Source organism: Pseudorasbora parva, chromosome 25 (assembly GCF_024679245.1).
Source record: "Pseudorasbora parva isolate DD20220531a chromosome 25, ASM2467924v1, whole genome shotgun sequence".
NCBI classification, from domain to species: domain Eukaryota; kingdom Metazoa; phylum Chordata; class Actinopteri; order Cypriniformes; family Gobionidae; genus Pseudorasbora; species Pseudorasbora parva.
This window is the reverse complement of record NC_090196.1, coordinates 30,424,454-30,447,155: the sequence shown is the minus strand read 5'-3', so window position 1 is coordinate 30,447,155 and position 22,702 is coordinate 30,424,454. Positions and strand designations below refer to the sequence as shown.

Genomic DNA, 22,702 nt, shown 5'->3' with positions numbered 1-22,702 from the left:
ATTGTTGTTGACGATTGTTGGTTCTAACTGGTAAAAGATTATTAATATCCAAGATAAAGTAATCATGTTGGAATCTTCATCTTGAGGTCTTGTAAAACTGGGGCCTGTTCTTCGTACTTCGCTTAATACATCCGAAATGATTTGACAGATCCCAGATCTTTTAGTCGTGATAACTGATCTCTGGCTAATTTGATTCTTCAAACGAATTTGCAGATTGGATTAAAATATCTGGATTAAATTATCTGAGATCACTGCTCGTGCCTGTGTTCCCTGAAGAGGGCAAATCGATACTCGAAACCACGATCAGCAATGCAGCGATTGGCTGGCGTCAAGACAACGTAATGACATCATATAATTAAAAAGGCCACCTGGCAAAAAACTTGTCAAAGAAAAAAAAAAAAGAAAAAACGAATTTCTGGACCTTTATAAGGAAACAGACAACCAAACTAACATAGAAGTTAGATAAATTAAATGTGCACTGTTTTGATGAACATGATTCCCAATTATTTATATTCCCAATTTTATAATATTTGTACACACTTTACAGCTATAAAGCAATTATTCGATCACAATTCACTAATAAATTTCTCAATCAAGTGTCTATAGAATACACAAATTGTACACAACATTAAAATATTATTTTCAAATAAACTTTTATAATTATTATTATTTTAAATTATTATTGCCCCTGGTTCAGTAATGAAGTCTTGTAATTAAGTAGCAGTGGCTGGGACAGATTTTAAGTATCACCTCAAGATACAATTGAAAGAATCCAAAATCATCAAAGATATTTGATATTTTTCTTTGAACAAAGACATTTGTTTTATTGTGTTTCATATTGTGTTCCCTCTCTCTTATCAGTGGAGCTGTTTGGGATTCCTAAAGACAAAGAGATGTTTAGGGCCTGTAGGCCAAATGGTGCCACACCTGTAGTACAGTGGGGGAAGTCTGGTCTGACTGGTCAGTTTGAATGTCTCAGGGTTTCAGTCACATGGTCAAGGGATGTATAAAAGAAGATTGCAACAGTTGCTCGGGGTTCTTTTCCTCTGGAGGTCTTCTTCCTCTGACGGTCTCTTTTCCCTGGGTCTCTTTCCTCTGACGCTGTCTTTTTCTCTGGCTGTCTCTTCTAGGGGCCTTCTTTGGCTCTTCTCTTTGCTCTATCTTTCTATCTTTCTATCTCTCTTTATCTCTCTCTGTCTCTCAGGTAACATTCTATACATGCTGGGTACGATTAATGGTATAAGTTTTATCATCTCATTCATCTATTTTGTAACTATTTTAAGTGTAACCATAACCGGATTTTGTCATTAAATTCTTTCAATTATAAATGATTTGCTAACTAGTTTTGGTTTGGTATTGACTTTGAAGTGCTCCCTATTGCAATACAATATAGTCACATTAAAGCAACGCTCTCCCACATATTTTGCTATTGTAACTGCGCTTATTTCTGTCGTTGGTATAAGTTGCAGTGGGTGGTTATAGACAAGAAATGTACAGTTTTCTACCATCACGCTGATAACGTTTCTTTAGTCGTTCGGCAACCCTGCAGTCAGAACCACTGTAGGCGATCCACCCTTACACAATCTAATCCTGTTTACATGAAATATGCTCCCGAGCAGGTATAAGCTAACCGACCTGTTGCTATAACAGCAAGTCCAGGATGAGCTTCAAAGAACCAAACGATCAGAGATCAAGCCAAACCGTCAACATTCAAATTCAGCTAACTGAGTTGGCCTTGTACGAAGAACAGGCCCCAGGCCCCTGATCTCATAATTGAATGACAACAAAACTTCTACTTCCTGTTCTCATACAGGGCAGACGTGGGTTCTATGAAGAGCCTTTAATATCCAAAGAACCTTTCCATTGCACAAAAGGCTCTTTGTAGTGCAAAAAGGTTCTTTATAAAATGGTTAGGGAAAAAATGGTTCTTTAAAGAACCTTTCAAAAAATGGTTCTTTGGGGAACCAAAAATGGTTCTTCTATGGCATCACTGTGAAAACCCATTTTTGGTTCTTCCTGGTACCTTTATTTTTAAGGGTGTAGCATCTCAGCAAATGCAACCATGCGCTCCATCCAGTGGCTCCTATACGTTTCCCAACTCTGTTCCTGGAGTCACACCAACAGTGCACATTTTGGATGTCCCAGACGAAAGATGTCCAATCATGGCGATTTCTGTGGTCATGGTTCCTAAACGTTGGTCCTATGTCAAACAGTGAGAGAGGTTCAAAGATGGCCACCGTCACGGTCTTGCAACCAAAGCTAGTCTGCGATAATTTTCTGAACTGTTACTCCTTTTCCACCGGCATGGACCGGGTGCTTGTTCGGAGCTAGAGCTAGTGCCAGTTCGGAGTTGGTTTGGCTGATGAGCCTTCTAAGAGCCAGTTTGCCTTTCCACTTGCTAGAGAGCCACCACAGAGCCATGTCTTACGTCACTGCATACAACTCATCTTTCTCTGTAACGCTAGCAAGACAGCTGGATTCACAAATACACTAAGCTTGATGGTGCTTTGCAGACCGATCAACATGTTTTCCCAGGACATGTCCTGTTTTCAGAACAATTTTCTATACATACTGAGGGGGCATACTTTAAATGTATCGAAATGAATAAGGAATCTTTGATTAAACTTCGAGTGTCATTTGAGTATCTCTTGCCGGGCCGAGTGTAATCAAAATATGGTCACCCTAATTCAAAAGCATAAGGAGCTGTATGCTATATACTGTACTTTGATTTCATGCAGTGATCGGTCTGCATCTCAAGCCTTCCATCAACAATAGTGAAAGTTGCGTTACTATTGATGCACATGCCTTTGCGAACCTACATCTGCATCAAAACAGCGAATCTAATGCATTCGGGCAGCTTGCCATAATTTATACAGATGGAGATTACAATCGAGGAGCTATAGACCCGTTTCACATTTCTGGGTTTCTAATGCGGAAGTCTTCATAGTTGGGTGAACTTTTATAGCTGTGACTGAGAGAATACATAAAAAAAGACCATTTTAAAAAAATAAGCTTTAGTTATTTAATGCTATAAAACGGGGGTGTAACAAGACCTGAGGCATTTTTCAGGAGGAGATTGGGGCTTTAGCTTTAATTTCTACATTTTTATATAACTCTTTATTTCACACCAACATCATTAGTTGTTTTGCACTAAACTGTACTACCTGCGTGGCAGGGCCTTGATACAGCACTTGACATTCACTGCTGTGTAGACTCTGGTCGGGTCCCGCGTTCACTTCTGCACAGACTCGGGTCAGAGTCATACTGGGACATTAGCAGCTTTTCTATAATGGGAGAGAGAGACAGATTACTTTACACGCAAGAGAAGAATGCATGTGCTAGTTGACAGTCACCTTTATTTGTGTTCAAGCACAGCTTTTTGGCTGAGGCGCAGACACGAGGGGTGAGACGGCACTAGTTCTTTGGCGTTGACTAGTGTGTTAACACAACAGCATTCAGGTTCAGATGATTGGATCAAAAAAAAAAAACTTTAATTGAGCTGGTTTTACTGGTAACATTTTGCATCATTTCAGGGAAAGCAGTAGCAAATGTAAAACGCTCTCTATAATTCATTGCTGCTACCAAGAGTTATTGTTGCGGGACACCAACTAAACACACTGTATGAATGTTGCATAAGAATCAAAATTTGCACAAGGATAATGGTTATCTTTATGAGGGAACTGAATGTTTTTTAGATTTGAGAAAACCACCACTGTGCAATTTAGAGTTCAAACAGTATGCTACAAACAGTTCATATCCTCCTATTCTTATGCTCCAATTAACATTTGAAAATAAATCTTATTTGAATGCTGTTTTGGTGATCATTAAAATCTGTCCCAGGAGAGACCCAATGAGACCACCTTCTTGCACTCGTTTTTAAAAGCGTGCACTCGTGTGCGCCCTCGTGCATTGTCTACATGTGAGCAATGTCTCTACTCTTTCTATTATAACTGTATAGATACTCTCTCACTCATGAATATTTCTCAGAGTAGTGCTGGGCTTGGCACCGTGCTGCCTCTTACTAGTTTCGAGAACGTGCTTTTGTTTCTCTTCAGTGTAATTCTCGCCACCGCCATAATTTTCCTCAACGCGTCCGTGTTTCTCTCCATCATGATGAACCGATCCCTGCGCAGCGAAAACCGCTTCATGTACATGCTCAGCACGTGTCTCAGTGACATCTGCTCGGGCGTCTCCTATTATTATGTTGGAGTTCTGGACGTACGCGATGTTTTTGAATCCCCGACACGCACTCTCTATATCGTTCCCACTTTTCTGGGTCTGTCCTATATGGCGATTCTGGCCGCGCAGGCGGACCGGTACCACGCGGTCGCCGCGCCTTTCAAATACTCGCAGCGCATGACCCGAAACCGAACCCTTCTGGTGATTCTGGCCTACTGGCTTTATGCGTTTTTGATTGTAGCTGTTAATAATTTGGTGACTTTGGGGGTCGCTAGGAAAGTGACGAGCTTTGGTAGTTTTGTGGCGAACATTTTCACCGTCGTTATCATGATTGGCTTGAACGTTAGGCTGTTTTTCATCGCCAAATTCCAGCTGGAGCGCGAACCTCCGAGCGCGGAACGCGACAACAAGCGCGCGTCGGTTTACCTCATCATAATAGTGGCTGTATGTTTTCTGATCGCGTGGTTGCCCATTTTTATTCATGTTATTGCGTGTAATTTCGCGGGGTCTACGTGTTATACGTTCAGAAATGAGGGCTCGGACCCCCTGCGCATTCTGCCACGGCTCAATGCAGTTCTCACTCCCTTATTGTACATCAGGGGCTGTTCTGCACTAAAGAGCACCCTACTTAGTAAAGTATGGAAAACAACATGCTGCAAGAGGAAAGGGTAAACTCTCTAAATGTCGTTCTTGCACACACACACTGGTTACATAGTAATTTAGGCTATTTAACCAGACCATCTCTGTTACATACATTTTTAACCAACTCGCATATTAATGATGGTTTCATTTTAATTAAAAACATTTTTTTAAATTATTATTAAAAGTGTGTATTTTATAGCCCACGTTAACTGTAGATGGAACGTATAGAAGATAATAGGCTGTGCCTTCATGATTCAGACATTTTCAGTGGTAGATATTATCTATATTGCCTATCTATAGATAAGAAACAATATTAGATGTTATATAATATTAATATTGCCTTTCTCGAGCTGTGGCACAAGCAGGCCACATATTAAAAGGACACTGAATTTCTGTTGTAGTTTGCCCTTTAAAGCTTTTCTTTCACTCTTTTTCCCCTCAGTGTGAACCCTCTGTCTGTGGGGAAGAAGAATGAAGCTGTCATTGTCAAGATTTGATCTTACAAGCTAGGCACAATAAAGGAAAAGAGTTTAAAAGATCAAGTGCCACATGCATATCTCACTTTACATTTGCTTCTGGTTGTTATCTGGTTTCTGAAATCCCAATAAAGTCACATTTTAATATCAAAAGATACCTCAAATATGATATCACAGGGGTGTGGGTGCGGTTTGCGGAAAACTTGAAATTGTCAATATTTTTATCAATATTCCTTGAGTATTTTTTTAATGCCATTTTTATGCCATATGTCATTTTCCACATGGCATTAACATGCAATATTATAAATGAGATATATGTATATAAGGTTTAACATGCATCTTTGTTAGATTTAATTGTCTGTAACATGTAACACTGATATCAGAGTAATTTATTACTTGCCCTTGTGGTTCATTTATCATATGACTTAAATATTTTATGTGTACTGTATTCCAGTCATCTTTAATTATTTTTCTAATATAAACTATTGATAGTTTTCTTTAAATAATGCATCAATAAATTCCACATGGCCTTGTTGTGGCTCATAGATTGACTTTTTAGGTTTCAGTGGGTTTTTTTTTTCCAGTCATGTTTAAATAAAAACTAAATTAACCCCAAACAATTCAGAAATATTGTATAGGTCTTTTTCATTGTGTGATTTTTAGTATCAGTGTTTTAATGATCATAAAAGGCTATAGCCTACAGAGAAAATGTTAGCAAACTTAAGACTATAACTTGTATAATTTATATTTTATCAATAACAAAGAATTTTTTTTGTAATTTAATCAGATCAGATTCTGTGTAAATAACAATTATGTGAAAATTAATTGGGGGGGGGGGGGGTGGAATCTCCTTTTCTACTACTTCCGCTCCGCAGAACGCGCGCGCACTGGAGACTGACAGGAACAGCGCGGAATTTCTGAAGTTATGTTTATATCACGGCAAATTATTTAAACGTTTTATGAAAATAATATATTAGTGATAATATTGGTCATTAAAGTAAAGGTTCAATAAAATGAGTTTGAAAGAAAAACAACAAATGCTGCTATAGGCCTGAAGTAGCCTACCTAATGTTCCCTTTTTCAAATCCTGTTGCATCACGACGACACGTAGGCCTACATTAGCTTAAATATTATTAAAAAACTATATTAGGATTTGATCTTTTTTTTTGTGTGTGTGTGTGTGTGTGTGTGTGTGTGTGTGTGTGTGTGTGTGTGTGTGTGTGTGTGTGTGTGTGTGTGTGTGTGTGTGTGTGTGTGTGTGTGTGTGTGAATATTATTGAAGAATTTCTGTATCTAATATTAATCTACATTTAATATTACTTTCATGGATTACAGTGGACAACCATTTCAAAACCAACAAAAAAGCCCCAGCACCTGCCTCGTTTTTTCCTCAGTCCATTTGCATTATTGGGATATTTACATGGCAAACAGCACATGTGAAACACAAAAGCAGTAAAGATACGTAAGCTGTTTGCAAACACACAAACATTCAATCATCTCCATTGTTGTTTTTTGACCTTTTCCAGACACACACCCATGAAAAAAATTATTATCTTGGGTGATGGGGGTTCTGCCACCTGTTTTTCACCTTGCTATCTATTCAGTTCACTTGAGTTTCCTTCACCCATTCATGAGAGATTGGATAACTAATTAGCAGCTTAATTACACCTACAGTGCTGTCCCGTAAAGCTGGTCAACTGGCGATTAAACATGTCAAAACACAGTCAGACCCTGACAGAAGCTTTTATTTTCACCTGGGTGTTTCGGGACACAAATAAACACCTAGGACGGTGACTTTTGTTTAACAGATTATCAAGGGACATTAAAGTGTTTTTATCATTACAATCGTTAGCCAGGCAGAGCAAATGCACAGTGACTGATCATAACATTGCTCTGCTTTTTAAAGTACAGATGATCTCTTAATGACTCTATTGGGGACTTCTTTCTGCTCCGATTAGGACTGTGATGATGATTGGGGTAATTGCAACATCTCAGCTGATGAATAGAGACCCAGAGCAAATACAGACATTTTAAGTGGACAAAAACGCTTTATCTGGTCACTGAAACTGAACCTTTCTTGAAACTCCTGCCAGGGTGAAGATTTTCAGAAACTTTATTTGCAGTGTTATCGCAGCAAATAAGTGGTGGTTGAAAGGTTTTGGAGGAATAGGAATATGGGAAAGGTGCAATTTAAAGACATCTATAATACATACTTGATAAATATTTGAATCACTGCTCAATTTTAATCTTAAAGGGTCTGTGACCCTTTATTTCTCACTCAGCCATCAAAAAAAAAAAAAAAAACATTTTAAATGATTGTTGCTCTTTAAATGATTATCAACTAAATTAAAATTTGGATACATAAACCTGGATGCAAATCAAATCACTTATATAGATTCTATAAAAACATATTCCACACACACACAATGTCATCTTGGCACTTTATATAAAGCATGTCTTCAAATTAGTAGGTCAAATTTAAATGCTTAAGCAATAATACATTTGTGTGTTTACTGAATATTTAAAAATAGTCTTTTTGCTCAAACACAATAATCTCGAACACCGCTGCTACATCCTGTCTTCAGTTTTGTGTGGATTCACTCTGAGAAGAAATAAAATAGTTTGTTCATAACATGAGTGAGTGAAAAAGTCTAAGGTTTAATCACAAAGATCAAAAGTATGAAAGGAAATAGCCATGAATTCTATATTTTATGTGCATCAAAAATAAATGACATTTTAATTAAAAACGAGAAGCCTTTCTCTGCCAAATCAACAGATGATTGTTGGTCTGTATCATGGCCTAACAAAAGTGCAGCCCAGCACCTTCTGACATGTCCATGATTTTCCCACTCATTTGTCACTGCATCAATATAGCCTCTACAGACAACAGCCTTTTTTTATTTACAGACCTACACTGCTCAAAAAAGGAAAGGAACACTTTTTAATCAGAGAATCACATCAAGTCAGTTAAACTCCAGGGATATTGATCTGGTCAGTTAAAGGGGGGGTGAAACACTCAGTTTCAGTCAATCTCATGTCAATCTTGAGTACCTATAGAGTAGTATTGCATCCTTCATATCTCCGAAAAGTCTTTAGTTTTATTATATTTATAAAAGAAATATTGGCTGTACCGAGTCTTTCCGGAAAAAAATGAGCGCCTGGAGGCGTATTGTGTGGGCGGAGCTAAAGAATGACGATCGCGAACAAAGCGGTGACGTCCTCAAGCGTGGAGAAACCCATCGCTATCTCAGCTAATACAGATATGATCCAGAATCTAATCTGAGGCTGAAATAAATTGAACAGGAGAAACAGCAGCAGCGGGACGTCCGTCTCTGTGGTATGGACTGTATTTAGTGGCCTGTCAACATTTGTGTGTCTTTACTCACAGTTTATGAGGACATGATTCGGTTTATGGACTATTGTATGCGACTAAACCTTAGCAGTAGCAAGCAAAACGGTTTTGCACGTCAGACTAGTGTAACGTTATACAGAGAACAGCAATGGAGTCCGTTAGCGCATTTGAATGACGAAGCACGCAATCGTGTCGTTTACTGATGTTTACTCACGCGACGATAGACGACAGCACAGACATTTGAAGCAGTTTTACTCACCGACTGCTTCCAAAGCAGGACCGAACCTTTATCGCTGGGACCGCTCTGTCAAAAACACACTTCTTTGGTATGATTTGGTGAAGTCCTGTGACAGCAGTGGCGTGGAAATCCACTTTGAGACGCGACTGAAGCGATGATGTGAAGCTTCCCGTCATTTCTGCGTTCAAATCGGTTCAAATGCAGCGCTGCCTTCCCGGAATGCTGTGCTGAAGCGTTGAGAAGAGCCCAACCATAGGAATGAAGTGGAGCGCGGCGCGGACTATAACGACATAAGTGTTCACGGACGACTGGATCTGCAGCTTGAGCGAGTGTTTATGGGCGTGCATTTCCTCTCTCGCTCTAGTCACGCGCGCGCACCCTACCGGGAGAAGAGCCCGTACGGCCCATTCAAGGACCTTCCGCTCTATTGACGTCAAGTCGAGCCATACTCGAAAAAAACTCTCCGAATCTTGTGAGAAACCGGAAGGAGTATTTTTAACACAGAAATAATCCATCAAACGTCCAACATTAGTTTTTGAAACTTTGTCTATGTTTAGGATGGGAATCCAAGTCTTTAACAGTGTAAAAAGCTCAGTATGCATGAAACAGCATTTCACCCCCCCTTTAAATAAATGCAGCCTTAGTTTAAGTAGCAGAGGGGGTTGTTAATCAGTTTCAGCTGTGTTGGTGTTAATGAAACTAATAACTAGATGCACTAGATGGGGAACAATGAGATAACCTCAAAAACAGGAATGGACATTTTTTCCCAACTCATCTTTTCTGACTGTTTTTCACCAGTTTTGCATTTGGCAGCATGAGGCGATACCTGGACCCTACAGAGGTTGCACAGGCAGTCCAACTCCTCCAGGATTGCTGTGTCTCCCAGCACAGTCTTAAGAGCATGGAGGAGATTCCCGAAGACATGCAGTTACTCTAGGTGAACTGGACAGGGCCGTAGAAGGTGTTTAGCCCAGCAGGACCGTTATCTGCTCCTTTGTGCAAGAAGGAACTGGATGAGTATTGTCAGAGCCCTACAAAATGACCTCCAGCAGTCCACTGGTGTGAATGTCTTTGACAAAACAATTTGACTTCATGAGGGTGGCCTGAGGGCCCGACATCCTCTAGTGGGCCCGAGCTCACTGCTCAGCACTGTGGAGCTTGATTGGTATTTGCCATTGAACACCAGAATTAGCAGGTCCGTTTGATGGTATGTCAGTGATGGTCTGGGGAGGCATATCCATGAGGGATGCACAGGCCTCTACAGGCTAGACAATGGCACCCTGACAGCCATTTGGTATAGGGATGAAATCTTTGGAACTATTGTCAGTACCTATTCTGGTGCAGTAGGTCCCGGGTACCTCCTGGTGCATGAAAATGTTCGGCCTCATGTGGCAAGAGTCTGCAAGCAGTTCCTGGAGGATGAAGGAATTGATAACATTGAATGGTTGCCACACTCACCTGACCTACATCCAAAAGAATACCTCAAGGTCCGACGGCGGTAGGTTGCACCTCAGACTGTCCAGGAGCTCAGTGATGCCCAGGGAGGAAATACCCCAGGACACCATCTGTTGTCTCATTAGGAGCGTGCCCCGACGTTGTAATGCATGCAAACAAGCATGTGGGTGCCATACAGTACTGAGTACCATTTTTTGAGTTGCTGCAATGAAATTTCAGCAAAATGGACTAGCCTGCTGCATAATTTTTTGGCTTTGATTTTCAGGGTGTCCTTGAATTCTGTCCTCTGTAAGTTGACCATTTTCATTCACCCACTTCTTTTTATAACAGTCTGCAAACGTCTGGGGACTGAGGAGACAAGTTGTTCAAGTTTAGGATTAGGAATGTTGTCCCATTCTTGTCTAATACCAACACATTCTCACACCCAACTCGTCACATATGGACGCTTGACCAGGACCCCTTGTCGTCACCAACGAACTGGGCGTACCTTTATCGTCAATTTTCGACGCGCTGGGTGCTCCATTCATTTCAATGAGAAACCTTTGGCATCATACACAGACGCACTGGGAATGGGAATATTATCGTCATGGTGAAATGTATTTATTTATTGAAAATATTTATTGGTTTATAATTTTGCCATTATGACATGTTGGAGTGTGCTTCTCAATTAAATCAGCAAGCATAATTTCATTTACATTTATTTTATTTACGCTATTTAGACACATTTTAACATGTAACCCAACCCCACCCCATCCCTAAACCTACCCATTTGTGTGAACATGATATAAAACACAGGATATAATACGACTGCATCCACGAGTTATTCAAAAAAGTTAAATAATCCAAGTTTTCCGAGGCCAAACGATTGATTTGCATGAAGAAAATCCCCAAAAGCGATCAGCATCTCCATCCGCCGAAGATCATGAACGAACACATAAAATTTCAAATATTGCTGCCCGTACTTCAGATTTCATAGTGAAATTGCATTGGCTCTCATATGTCTTGTGACCAATTGTGTCATTACGTCAGCATTGATTGTAAAATGTCATTGGCTCTCGTGTGTCTTGTGACCGATTGCGTCATGCTCAGGAGTCTTTTGAATTATTTGAATGAGATATGAATGAGTTCGTTCACGGGGCAGCGGGATCATCATTTCAGAGATTAAAACATCAAGATCAACTCTGTTCTTCACATGAAGACATCGTATGACTTCAGAAGACTTGGAATGCAACATGAGCTAATACTTTTATACTGTTTTGGTCAGATTTTGCATGAAATACTTGTGACTGTACATTTATTTGCCTGGTATGTGTTTTATATTGTTTAGATATGGGTAGGTTTAGGGTAGGAGTGGAGTTAGTTGCTCCGAAATATAAAAGTAGCCTTTAAATATTAATAAAATCATGTCTGCTTTTAAAAACGCAAAGAATTAAATGCGTCTGTGTATGACGCCAAAGGTTTCTCATTGAAATGAATGGAGCACCCAGCGCGTTGAAAATTGACGATAAAGGTACGCCCAGTTCGTTGAAAAGTGACGACAAGGGGTCCTGGTCAAGCGTCCATATGTGACGAGTTGGGTGTGAGCTCAACTGTCTTTGGTCTTCTTTGTCGCATCTTCCTCTTTATGATGCACCAAATGTTTTCTATGGGGGAAAGATCTGGACTGCAGGCTGGCCATTTCAGTACCGGATCCTTCTTCTACGCTGCCATGATGCTGTAATTGATGCAGTATGTGGTCTGGCATTGTCATGTTGGAAAATACAAAGTCTTCCCTGAAAGAGACGACATCTGGATGGGAGCATATGTTGTTCTAGAACTTGGATACACCTTTCAGCATTGGTGGTGCCTTTCCAGATGTGTAAGCTGCCCATGCCACACACACTCATGCAACCTCATACCATCAGAGATGCAGGCTTCTGAACAGAGCGCTGATAATAACTTGGGTTGTCCTTGTCCTATTTAGTCCGGGGGACATGGCGTCACAGTTTTCCAAAAAGAACTTTAAATTTTGATTCGTCTGACCACAGAACAGTTTTCCACTTTGCCACAGTCCATGTTAAATGAGCCTTGGCCCAGAGAAAACGCCTGCACTTCTGGATCATGTTTAGATATGGCTTCTTTTTTGACCTATAGAGATTTAGCTGGCAACGGCGAATGGCACGGTGGATTGTGTATAATATTATGCACTGTAGATGATGATAACTTCAAAACTATTTGCAATGTTTCTCTGAGAAACTCCTTTCTGATATTGCTCCACTAGTGATCAGAGTATCAGTGAACTGAACTCAGACGCGCGTGCGGGGACTCGTCGGGGTTCACGTGGCAGGTTCCGGGAAGTGTCATTCCTGGATGTACAAATTAATGCAAATATCCACAAGAATTTAGTTGAAATGCAATTAAAAATTACAAATCAAAAAAATAAATGGCTCGAAATATACATTTCTTTTTAAATGTATATATATATTTTTTTACATTAAAAGGAATTTATAGAAATTTTATAATCCTTTCATGTATGAATTATGACAACCTGTCAGGATTTTTATTGGTCTTGCAGCATGAAAAACAAGATTTGAACTTTGATTTTTACAATATATTTTTCAAAGAGATGTAGACTTCAATGTTTTTGGTTTTACCTTAACTGAACTGTATTAAACATTACAATAATACAGTAACACTCTGTGTTTAATAAACCAATAAATAATATGATATCAAATATCAAATATATTGGCCTACAAAAAATCTAATACAGCTTCAACTTGCAAACCCAACTGAGTTTGATACCATTGGACCAGAAAACCTCAGACTCAAATCTACATTGATCAATTGATGTTTTCAGACAGTCACAGTAATAGTATGAACTGTAACAAATATGATTAATATGATGCATGTCTAATTTACTGGACAAGATGATTCATTGGAATTTCCACTGAACCTTCAATCAATACGTGGAACATTTAGCAATGATATGAAACGTTAGATGTTATTTCATGCTGCATTTTATTTGTAACTGCAAGATAGAAGGAATGGATTGATATTCCAGAGCAACTTGGCATTTGTGTAAAAAAATCCACATACAACAGCTTTTCACTTGGCGGCAATATATAGGATGCACTAGTTCATGGTTGATGACTATTCCATGTGCAACTATACCCATGCATATGCAAGAAAATGTTTAAGAAAAATGCATAAGAATACTTAGACTATTATGGATCAAAATATCATCGCTTATTACAGGCCCAAAATCTCTCCCCTCAAGCACAGCACAAGGGTCTCTGACACAAAGCAAATACATAAAAAAAAAAATACTAGTGTATACTATTCCCATAAGACATCTCAGTAATTCGTTTTTCAGTCTCATGGGATTGAGCCTCATATATTTAAACACCCTTTAATCAGCACCAGTGTCCTCCATCTACTAAAGGCACATGACAATGCTCACCTTTAACCTAACCATTCCACTCTCGGTTGACTTTTCGCGTCCTGAAGATTATTTGATATTTAGTTTTCATATCCTGTTCGCCACAGGTTCGGTTCTCCTGGCAGGGTCAGTGGTCATCGGCATCATGAGCACCAGAGCCCTGCGCTCTCAGAACCGCTTCATCTTCATGTTAAACACCAGCATCAGTGACACCTTAACCGGCTGCTCTGTCTTCTACCTCGGCCTGTTTGACGTCCAGGAGGGTTACCCGTCCCGAAACGGCACTTTTTACATTTTACCATCATTTCTAGGGGTGAATGTGTTGACATTTGTGTTTGCGCAGTTTGACAGATACCTGGCAGTGTGTTTCCCTTTCTTCTACAAGCTGCACATCACGCGCGGGGTCGTGATTGGCGTTTGCGCGCTCTGTTGGATTTATACATTCTCAATTCTTACTGTTCAAAGTGTCGTGCCTGTTGCTTTTGCCGCGCAAATGAACGCATTCGGGGTAATAGTCCTACAGGTGATCGTGGCCATCAAAGTGTTAATGACCATCAAACTGTACATGATCGCGAGGCATCAGCTCAGCCGAGAGCCGCCCAGCAGCGACAAGGACAACAAGAAAGAATCGCTGCGCATCATCGTTTTTGTGGTCATTTGTTTTCTCATCTTGTGGGCTCCGTCTTTTGTGAACATCTCGGTAAAATATGTGACTAAGACTGGGCTGAGGTTCAAAAATGAAGCCACGAATCTCTTCGCGATCATGGCGCGCTTTAACGCGCTCAGCACGCCCGCGCTGTATGTCTGGGCTAGCCCGGCTTTGCGCGCGGCGGTCTGGAAGTCCGTGTGGAGTAAAATAATCAAGAGAAGAACGACAAGGTTTCTTTTTGTGTCTAATTGTGTTTCTGAATGTAAAATTTTTAAATCCATGCACACACACACCTGTAAAAATACTGTAATGCCAAGTGTAATAGGCTTGTCCAAGCCTACGATTTTACAATCTAAAATGCTTCATAACTAACAAACATTATACCCCGATTTCACAGACAAAGCTTAAGCTAGTCCCAGACTAAAATGCATGTTTGAGCTGTTTTAACCCACAGCAACTTGCACAGGCATATGTTTTTAGGACATGTCTTTAAAAAAAACCCTACTGAAATGCCGTAATACTGGTTTAGTCTTAGCCATGTTTGTGAAACCGACCCTAGTCTAATAAAATAAAATTAAAAAACTGAACAGAAAAAAATTCACCCCAAAAACACAGCCTGTTTTTAAGATGTAGGCCTACGCATTTCAATTGCATAGTAAACTTCCATCAAATTGAATTATCTGTGCCCATTATGGACAATAATTTTGAAATGCGTTTAAAAAAAAACTAGAGCTTAAATTTTTTGTGTAAATCTTGATGGAATAAGGGAATTGTCAGTTTCAGTTGGGTTTGTATTCTTGAATTTAAAAACAATGACAATGTTTAAATTAATGAATATGAATCACTTAAAAAATGCTCCATTCCCTTCTTACATTTTCAAAGTCAACTGAAAATTATGTGAAATCAAATGATGATTGTTGGTTCTTATTGGTAAAACATTATTAATATCCAAGATAAAGTAATTATGTTGGAATCTTCATCTTGAGGTCTTGTAAAACTGATGTTTTATTCTTATATTATAACTTGCATCATAGCCTACAAATCAGATGTCATCATGGTAAGGTCTACATACATGTCGTTCCCAAGTTTAGATCAATGTCGTACAGTGTGATTTGTAACAATCTTAAAGGATTACCGAAATCACAGTCTGTACTCTGCACTCTCAGAAAAAAACAGTGCTGTCACTGGGGTGGTATCCTAAGGTACAAAAGTTAATAAATGGTACATATTTGTACCTTAAAAGGTACGTATCAGTACTTTAAGAGTGTGTATTAGTACCTTAAAGGTACATGGTAGTACATTTTCGGTTTTGTACCTTAGTGACAGCAATGTACCTTTTTTTCTGACAGTGTGTAGCAGGCATTATTAGACCCAAATATTTCAGGTAATTTAAGTCCCTATTGATCTGATCAGTTCAATCAGGTGTGCTTGATTTGGAGGAGTTTGAAAATGTGTATTGTTGGTTTGCTTCCAGTAACAATGTTGGGAAACACTGCGTCTGAAACTGTAGCTACTCTTCTGAGAAGGTACTTAGTTTAAATAATTAATTACTTCACGACTGCTATAAAATAAAATAAAATTGCTAAAAAATGATTTGCCGTGGCCTTCTCTTTTATGAGTACTGTGAATTTAGACGTACCTCTTTTTTGTCCCATATTGTTTTTCACCTACTATGTAGGAAGTATGCGATTTCAGATGGAGCCACTAGCTGTGTCCCAATTCAGAGGCTGCATCCTTCGAAGGACAAGGACTTCAAAGGCCATACCTTTGAAGACTGTGAAGGTCGAACCAAGCATTGTGAAATTTAAAGGTAGCATTTAATGGAGGCCTGGAATTGGGACAGTCTTCATTACGCCACACAATCATCTTTCGAATGCAACCTTTGAAGGATGCAGCCTCTAAAGCCCAAGAGCAAGAGTTGCAGCCACCTCAGAGCAACTTCTGGAAGGTCTTCCCACTGACGTCAGCTCCATCCCTTTACCAAGACACCTTTAAAGTAATCCTTAGTTGTTTGGCTACCCCTGTCCTAGAGTGATTAGTAAAGGCAGAGCTGCCAAGCCGGCGATCGGGCAATGTCGGACCATTTTGAGTGTTGGTCATTGTCTGACACCATCTGGGGTTTTTTGGGGGCCGATTCAGCATGTTAAATCAGTTAAAAAAAACACACACACACACATTCAGCACAATCTATAAGAGAGAGAACACTAGAGAACTAGTGTACGAGTCAGTACAAGAGGTCATCTTACCTGAGCATTCAAATGCACAAATATTTTCACAATAACATGAGCTGACTGGAATGAAGAAAGTAATCAGCGGGATTGATTTTCACATTGGTAAGCAAGCGTTGCTTTGTTTATGGTTTATATATCTGCAGTCATGATCTCGGTTATATTACAAAAATAGACTATTGATAACAAGCAGACCGAACAATTCCTGAAAAGTGAAGTCAAATGTTTTGATCACCCCGAAGTGGTCGGTTCCAGTATAGGTCACAAACCCCATGTAATCGAATGGGACGTGAGACAAAATAAACAATTAAATTACACTTCATAATTTTTTCCCAAAAATGGTTTCTGTCATTCTGTCACACTGATGAAAGTTTAAGTGACTGTTTAAAAATAATACGTTTTAGATATTTGATGCTATAAAAACAGGGGTGTGACAACACCTAAGGCCTTTTTTTGTGAGGAGATTGGGGCTTTAGCTTTAATTTCTACATTTCCATAACTCTGCACTAAACTGTACTAACCGATTCTGCGGGAGTCTTGATACAGCACTTGACATTCACCGCTGTGTAGACTCTGGTCGGGTCCCGCGTTCACTTCTGCACAGACTCGGGTCAGAGTCATACTGGGACATTAGCAGCTTTTCTATAATGGGAGAGAGAGACAGATTACTTTATTACTTTTTAAATTGTCTTTACAACTGTTTTAATTATATTTGTTTTTATTATTAATTCTTAAACATGGTATTCTAAATTCTTATGTATATGTTATCACTATTTTAATAAATTTCTGTGTAAAGCACTTTGAATTGCCATGGTGTATGAAATGTGCTATATAAATAAACTTGCCTTGCCTTGCCTACACGCAAGAGAAGAATGCATGTGCTAGTTGACAGTCACCTTTATTTGTGTTCAAGCACAGCTTTTTGGCTGAGGCGCAGACACGAGGGGCGAGACGGCTTTAATCGGCACTAGTTCTTTGACATTGACTACTGTGATAACAGCTTTCAGATTCAGATGACTGAAAATGTACCTCAGTATCTCAGAAAATGTGAAGATTGTTAAAAGGTTAAATATTGAAGACACCTGGTGCTACACTCTGTTAAGGTTACGTAGTATTACTGTTGCGGGTCAGCGTTGGGTTCCGAGGAAAAAGATAGACGAGAGATGGGATCATCTTTAGCCGTTCACGGCATATTTATTATTTTAGCTGACGACACATCAGTCTCACGGTCAGACAGCTTTTTAGTCAGAGACTACCACAAATCAACTGGGACAAACATCCTCAATACGCACACGCGTCTTTTCTCCTTTCTTTTAGTATACACTTTCAGTGCCCCCTTGTGGCATACACATATGCATAACAATGAACAGTATAACATTATATACAACTGAGGACATAATGAACATATTTTAACACCCCCACTTGTACTCAGGTTGCTATACAGACAAAAACAAAAAGTAGAATGAATGTGGACCTCTGTCATACACATATCAATCTCCAAAAAGAGCACCTGCAAACCTAATCAGTTTCAATTTATTTACAGGTTTGGTCATGACATCAGCAATCATGTAATCAGTAGAACAATACCTCAAGGTTACTCTTCCCTCATTCACAGTAGACCTGATAAAGTGATACTTTATGTCTATGTGCTTACATCTTCGTCTGTTTACAGGGTTTTTGGCAAGAGCGATTGTTCCCTGATTGTCCTCATGTACTACAGTTTGTGTGTACTTGTAGTTGTCTATACCTCCCAGTAACTGCTCTAGGTATAAACACTCTTGTATGGTTGAAGCCAGCGCCATGTATTCCGCTTCACATGTTGACAGCGCAACAGTTGGCTGCTTTCTAGTCTTCCACGAGACTAGAGAGCTGTTCTGACTAAGTTTCACACAGTATCCCGTAGTACTGCGCCTATCACTGGTATCAGCTGCCCAGTCAGCATCACTGTAGGCTTGTATACCTAGTTTCTCACAGTCATTTCTCCTAAAACTTAACCCCTTCTCTACTGTACCTTTGAGATATCTAAGTACATGCTTCACAGTGACCCATTGTTCCTCTGTAGGTTCAGCAAAATACTGTGATAACCTGCTCACTACGAAACTCAAATCTGGTCTGGTGCAAGTAGTCAGATATATAAGACTTCCTACAGCTTCTCTGTACATTCTTACATCTTCCATCTTTACTGCATTCTCAGTGTACTCTAACTTTTGCTCGCAGGGTGTTTCTCTGGTCCTACAGTCTTGCATATTAAAACGTAGTAATATCTTGTTAGTGTACTTTTCCTGTGTCATTTTTACACACCCATCGGATTGACTGAAATCGATACCCAGAAAATGTTTGAGTTCACCCAGATCTTTCATTTTAAACTTTTCTGCAAGCATCTCTTTCACTTCTTTCAGTTTCTCGTGATTGCTTGCAGCAATGATTAAGTCATCGACCCATGTAATTATGATTACTTTTCCTTCTTTAGACTCTTTGGCGTAAACACAGTGGTCGGCTGGGTTTTGTGTGAACCCATTCTCAGTAAGACAATCATGTAAAACCTTATTCCAATTTCGCCCCGATTGTTTTAAGCCGTAAAGTGATTTCTCTAGCTTGTAAACTATACCCTCCTTCTCTTGGTAACCCTCTGGTGGATTAATGTAGATCTCATAGTCTATGGGAGCGTGTAAGTACGCTGTTTTCACGTCCATTTGGTGCAGGAGTAAATTTTCCTGTGCTGCTTTCTGTAGCACTACTCTTACACTCGTCAAGTCTGCCGTGGGTGAAAATGTCTCCTCATAGTCTATTCCCATTCTCTGGTTGTAACCCTTGGCCACAAACCGTGCTTTGTATTTTTCTTTTCCATCTACATCAACCTTGATAGAGTAGACCCATCTACCCCCCACTGTTTTCTTGCCTATTGGCAGCGTCGTCGGAGTAAACGTTTTGTTCTCGTTTAGAGACTGGATTTCCTCATCCATGGCTTTTACCCATTCTTTTGAGTTTGTTGACCTCATTGCTCCCTCAAAAGTCTGTGGAATACCACACACCGCTCTGCAGCAATAGTCTACCGTGATATTAACCCCGTCACTATCACTGTCTTCGGTTACGAAGTCATCTAAGTAACTCGGTGTTTTTCTTTCTCTAGTCGGAAATCTCCTACTCTGGGGTTCACCATTTGTCCCACTCTGTTGTGTTTGATTGTGGTCACTAGACCTCATTACTTCACCTGGACTATCGCAATGTGTACTCCTACTCTGTACACTTGGCTCTGGAGCATTTTCGGTACCCCTACTCTGTGTAGCCTCACTAGTCCTAGGATTCACACTGCTGTAGCCATCACTTAGATATGGCTCGCATGTTTGTGTCTGTTTCTCCACAGCTATCTTTCTCACAAACTTCACTAGCCTGTGTTTTTGTACTTTGTTTGTATCTGGATGATACACCAAATACGCCGGGCTGTTTTTGTCGTAACCTACAAAACGACCCTGGTCACATCTGGAGTCAAATTTTCCCTTGTCCTGTTTGTACGTGTAGCATACAGATCCAAACTTTTGCATTTTAGACACATTAGGCTTCTTTTCTGTCAACAGCTCATAAGGGGTCTGCCCTGTACGCCTGTTAAAACACCTGTTGCGTACCACTGCTGCTGTCTGCACCGCATAGTGCCATAGCTGTTTTGGTAGTGCACTTTCGGCTATCATGCACCTACCCATCTCAAAAAGAGTACGCCAACCTCTCTCTGCCGTTCCGTTCTGGTGTGGGGAATATGGAGCCGACGTTTCATGTCTAATTTTGTTTTTCCTCAACAATGCTTGAAAATCATTGCAAGTAAACTCTGTTCCGTTGTCGGATCTCATGCACGTCACTTTCCCATAAGGGGATACATCTGCTAGGAACTTTTCAGTAGCCTGTACGGTGTCACTTTTCCTCTTTAGGAAATATACAAATACTGCGCTTGAGTAATCGTCAGTGAATGATTGCACATATTTGTAACCATCTATCGACTCTGTGGCTACCGGACCTGCAAGATCTGTGTGTACCATCTGTAAGGGAGCCTTTGCTCTGGTATCGGGGTTCCTATTTCTGGTTTGGGCAAATTTTCCCTGAATACACACCTCACACTCTTGTTCGGGTTTGCATGCCTTACCCTTGATCTGCATACCTTCAACTACATCCTGCAACTTAAGAACATCGTCATAGTTACAGTGGCCTAGAATCTCGTGCCATGTTTGTATGTCGTGACATGCATTACACTTATCATTAGATTCAGCCCCGGTGTGCAAATAATACAACTTGCCATATACATGAATGTTGAATCTGGCACCGTCTCTGGTTATCAGGGCGTCTTTATCTTCTTTGAAAACAACCGTAGCCCCACTTGTGGTCGCTGCCTTCACTGAAAAGATGCTTTGGGGGTATGACGGTACAAACAAAGCGTCTTTCAGCACCGCCTTGCGTTGCTGTCCTCCACTGTCGATGAGGGAAACCTCTGCATTTCCCTTCCGCTGAGCGACCCCGTTGCACCGAGTGCCGTCTGCCAGCTCGACACTGTGCGTTTCTGGCCTGAAAGTGCTGTCAAAACTCTTGAACATGGTAATGTCTGTGATGATATGAGAGGTAGCCCCCGTGTCCACCATCAGACCCTTCTCCTGAATGTTGCATGTAGGCCGCCACTGGACACCGGTCACTTCATCTCTCATCTTGAACACGTAGTCCTCAACATCTTCTGAGGCTTTACTCACACCATCCTTTTTGTCTTTAACGTCCTTGTCCTTACGCCTACATGTTGCGTCTTTGTGTGTGTCGCTTCTGCAGATACTACACCACGCTTTCTGTCGACATGCTTTCGCTCGATGGCCTTTTGTACCACACTTGAAGCATACTATCTCTGTGTCGTCCCTGACCCAGCCACGTGCACTCGTCTTTGGGGGCTGCCGTCTGGTCTTCCCTTGAGTTTTCATCACGCTGTCGCTCGACTCAGCTGCTTTTATCTTTTCTGTTTCTTCAAAACTACGCAGTTTAGTCTTGAACTCCGCGAACGTGATTGTGTCATCTGTATGCGCCACATGTATTGCGAACGGCTTAAAACTCTCAGGCAATCCCTTCAAGACCATAGCCACTAGCAGTCCATCTCCTAACGTTTCACCTGCGTTTCGCAGTGCCGTGATGGCTGTCTCTGCTCTGATGATATAGTCCATTACACTTTCATCATTTGCCTTTTGAAGCGATGTCAACATGGTGTACAAGCTGATTATGCGGGGCTTTCCCCTCCCTGCATAATACCCTCTCAATATTTCCAGGGCTTTTCTTCCGTTGTTGGGCGCATCCCTCATAACTAGTGAGAGGCTTTTATCATCTAACAGTAAAATCAACTCGGCATATGCGTCCGCATTTTTCTTTGCATCCGCTGCTATCTCGGCTTCTGACTGCGGTTCTTTTAGCACCGTGTCCTTTAGCCCTGATAAATGAAAATGTCCCAACATTTTGGTCTCCCAAAGTTCATACTTAGTCTCATCTCCGTCGAATGCCAGTCGAGGTAAACTGTACGTCCTCCGTTGTTCCGCCATGTTAGCACGCGGTCCGTCGCGACTTTCTAAACGGTGGAAAACAAAAAACTTTTCTCCCGAACAACTTCTGGGCCCATAACCTGTTAAGGTTACGTAGTATTACTGTTGCGGGTCAGCGTTGGGTTCCGAGGAAAAAGATAGACGAGAGATGGGATCATCTTTAGCCGTTCACGGCATATTTATTATTTTAGCTGACGACACATCAGTCTCACGGTCAGACAGCTTTTTAGTCAGAGACTACCACAAATCAACTGGGACAAACATCCTCAATACGCACACGCGTCTTTTCTCCTTTCTTTTAGTATACACTTTCAGTGCCCCCTTGTGGCATACACATATGCATAACAATGAACAGTATAACATTATATACAACTGAGGACATAATGAACATATTTTAACAACTCTAATCAGCTAAGGAACTCAAAACACCTGCAAAGGCCTTTAAATGGTCTCTCAGTCAAGTTCTGTAAGCTACACAATCATGGGGAAGACTACTGACAGTTGTCCAAAAGA

The 22,702-nt window shown here is 40.5% G+C and overlaps 3 protein-coding genes across 3 annotated transcripts in view; 2 read left to right on the top strand and 1 right to left on the bottom strand.

The window, feature by feature from the left end:
* si:ch211-272n13.3 (ankyrin repeat domain-containing protein 26) overlaps positions 1-4,155 on the bottom strand; it is a 74,545-nt gene extending 70,390 nt beyond the window's left edge. The window contains exons 1-3 of the mRNA XM_067435846.1: positions 4,023-4,155; positions 3,165-3,284; positions 2,024-2,200 (exon numbers count right to left, since the gene is read on the bottom strand). The gene's annotated coding sequence lies outside the window, so the exon portion shown is untranslated. The remainder of the gene's footprint in view (positions 1-2,023; positions 2,201-3,164; positions 3,285-4,022) is intronic.
* Positions 3,360-5,744, top strand: LOC137064485 (adenosine receptor A3-like). Its single transcript, XM_067435853.1, has 2 exons — positions 3,360-4,847; positions 5,264-5,744. The coding sequence occupies exons 1-2, from the start codon at positions 3,973-3,975 to the stop codon at positions 5,316-5,318; spliced, it is 930 nt and encodes a 309-aa protein (XP_067291954.1). The 5' UTR covers positions 3,360-3,972; the 3' UTR covers positions 5,319-5,744.
* A 7,570-nt stretch (positions 5,745-13,314) lies between these two features.
* Positions 13,315-15,896, top strand: LOC137065142 (adenosine receptor A2b-like). The gene has a single exon (XM_067436711.1). The coding sequence runs from the start codon at positions 13,768-13,770 to the stop codon at positions 14,779-14,781; it is 1,014 nt and encodes a 337-aa protein (XP_067292812.1). The 5' UTR covers positions 13,315-13,767; the 3' UTR covers positions 14,782-15,896.
* Positions 15,897-22,702: the final 6,806 nt, after the last annotated feature.

Bases quoted from the DNA above. Each gene is read 5' to 3' on its own strand.
- LOC137064485 (XM_067435853.1), top strand. From the start codon at position 3,973: ATGAATATTTCTCAGAGTAGTGCTGGGCTTGGCACCGTGCTGCCTCTT. The intron at 4,848-5,263 runs GTAAACTCTCTA...TTTTCCCCTCAG, and splicing joins ACATGCTGCAAGAGGAAAGG to TGTGAACCCTCTGTCTGTGG.
- LOC137065142 (XM_067436711.1), top strand. From the start codon at position 13,768: ATGACAATGCTCACCTTTAACCTAACCATTCCACTCTCGGTTGACTTT.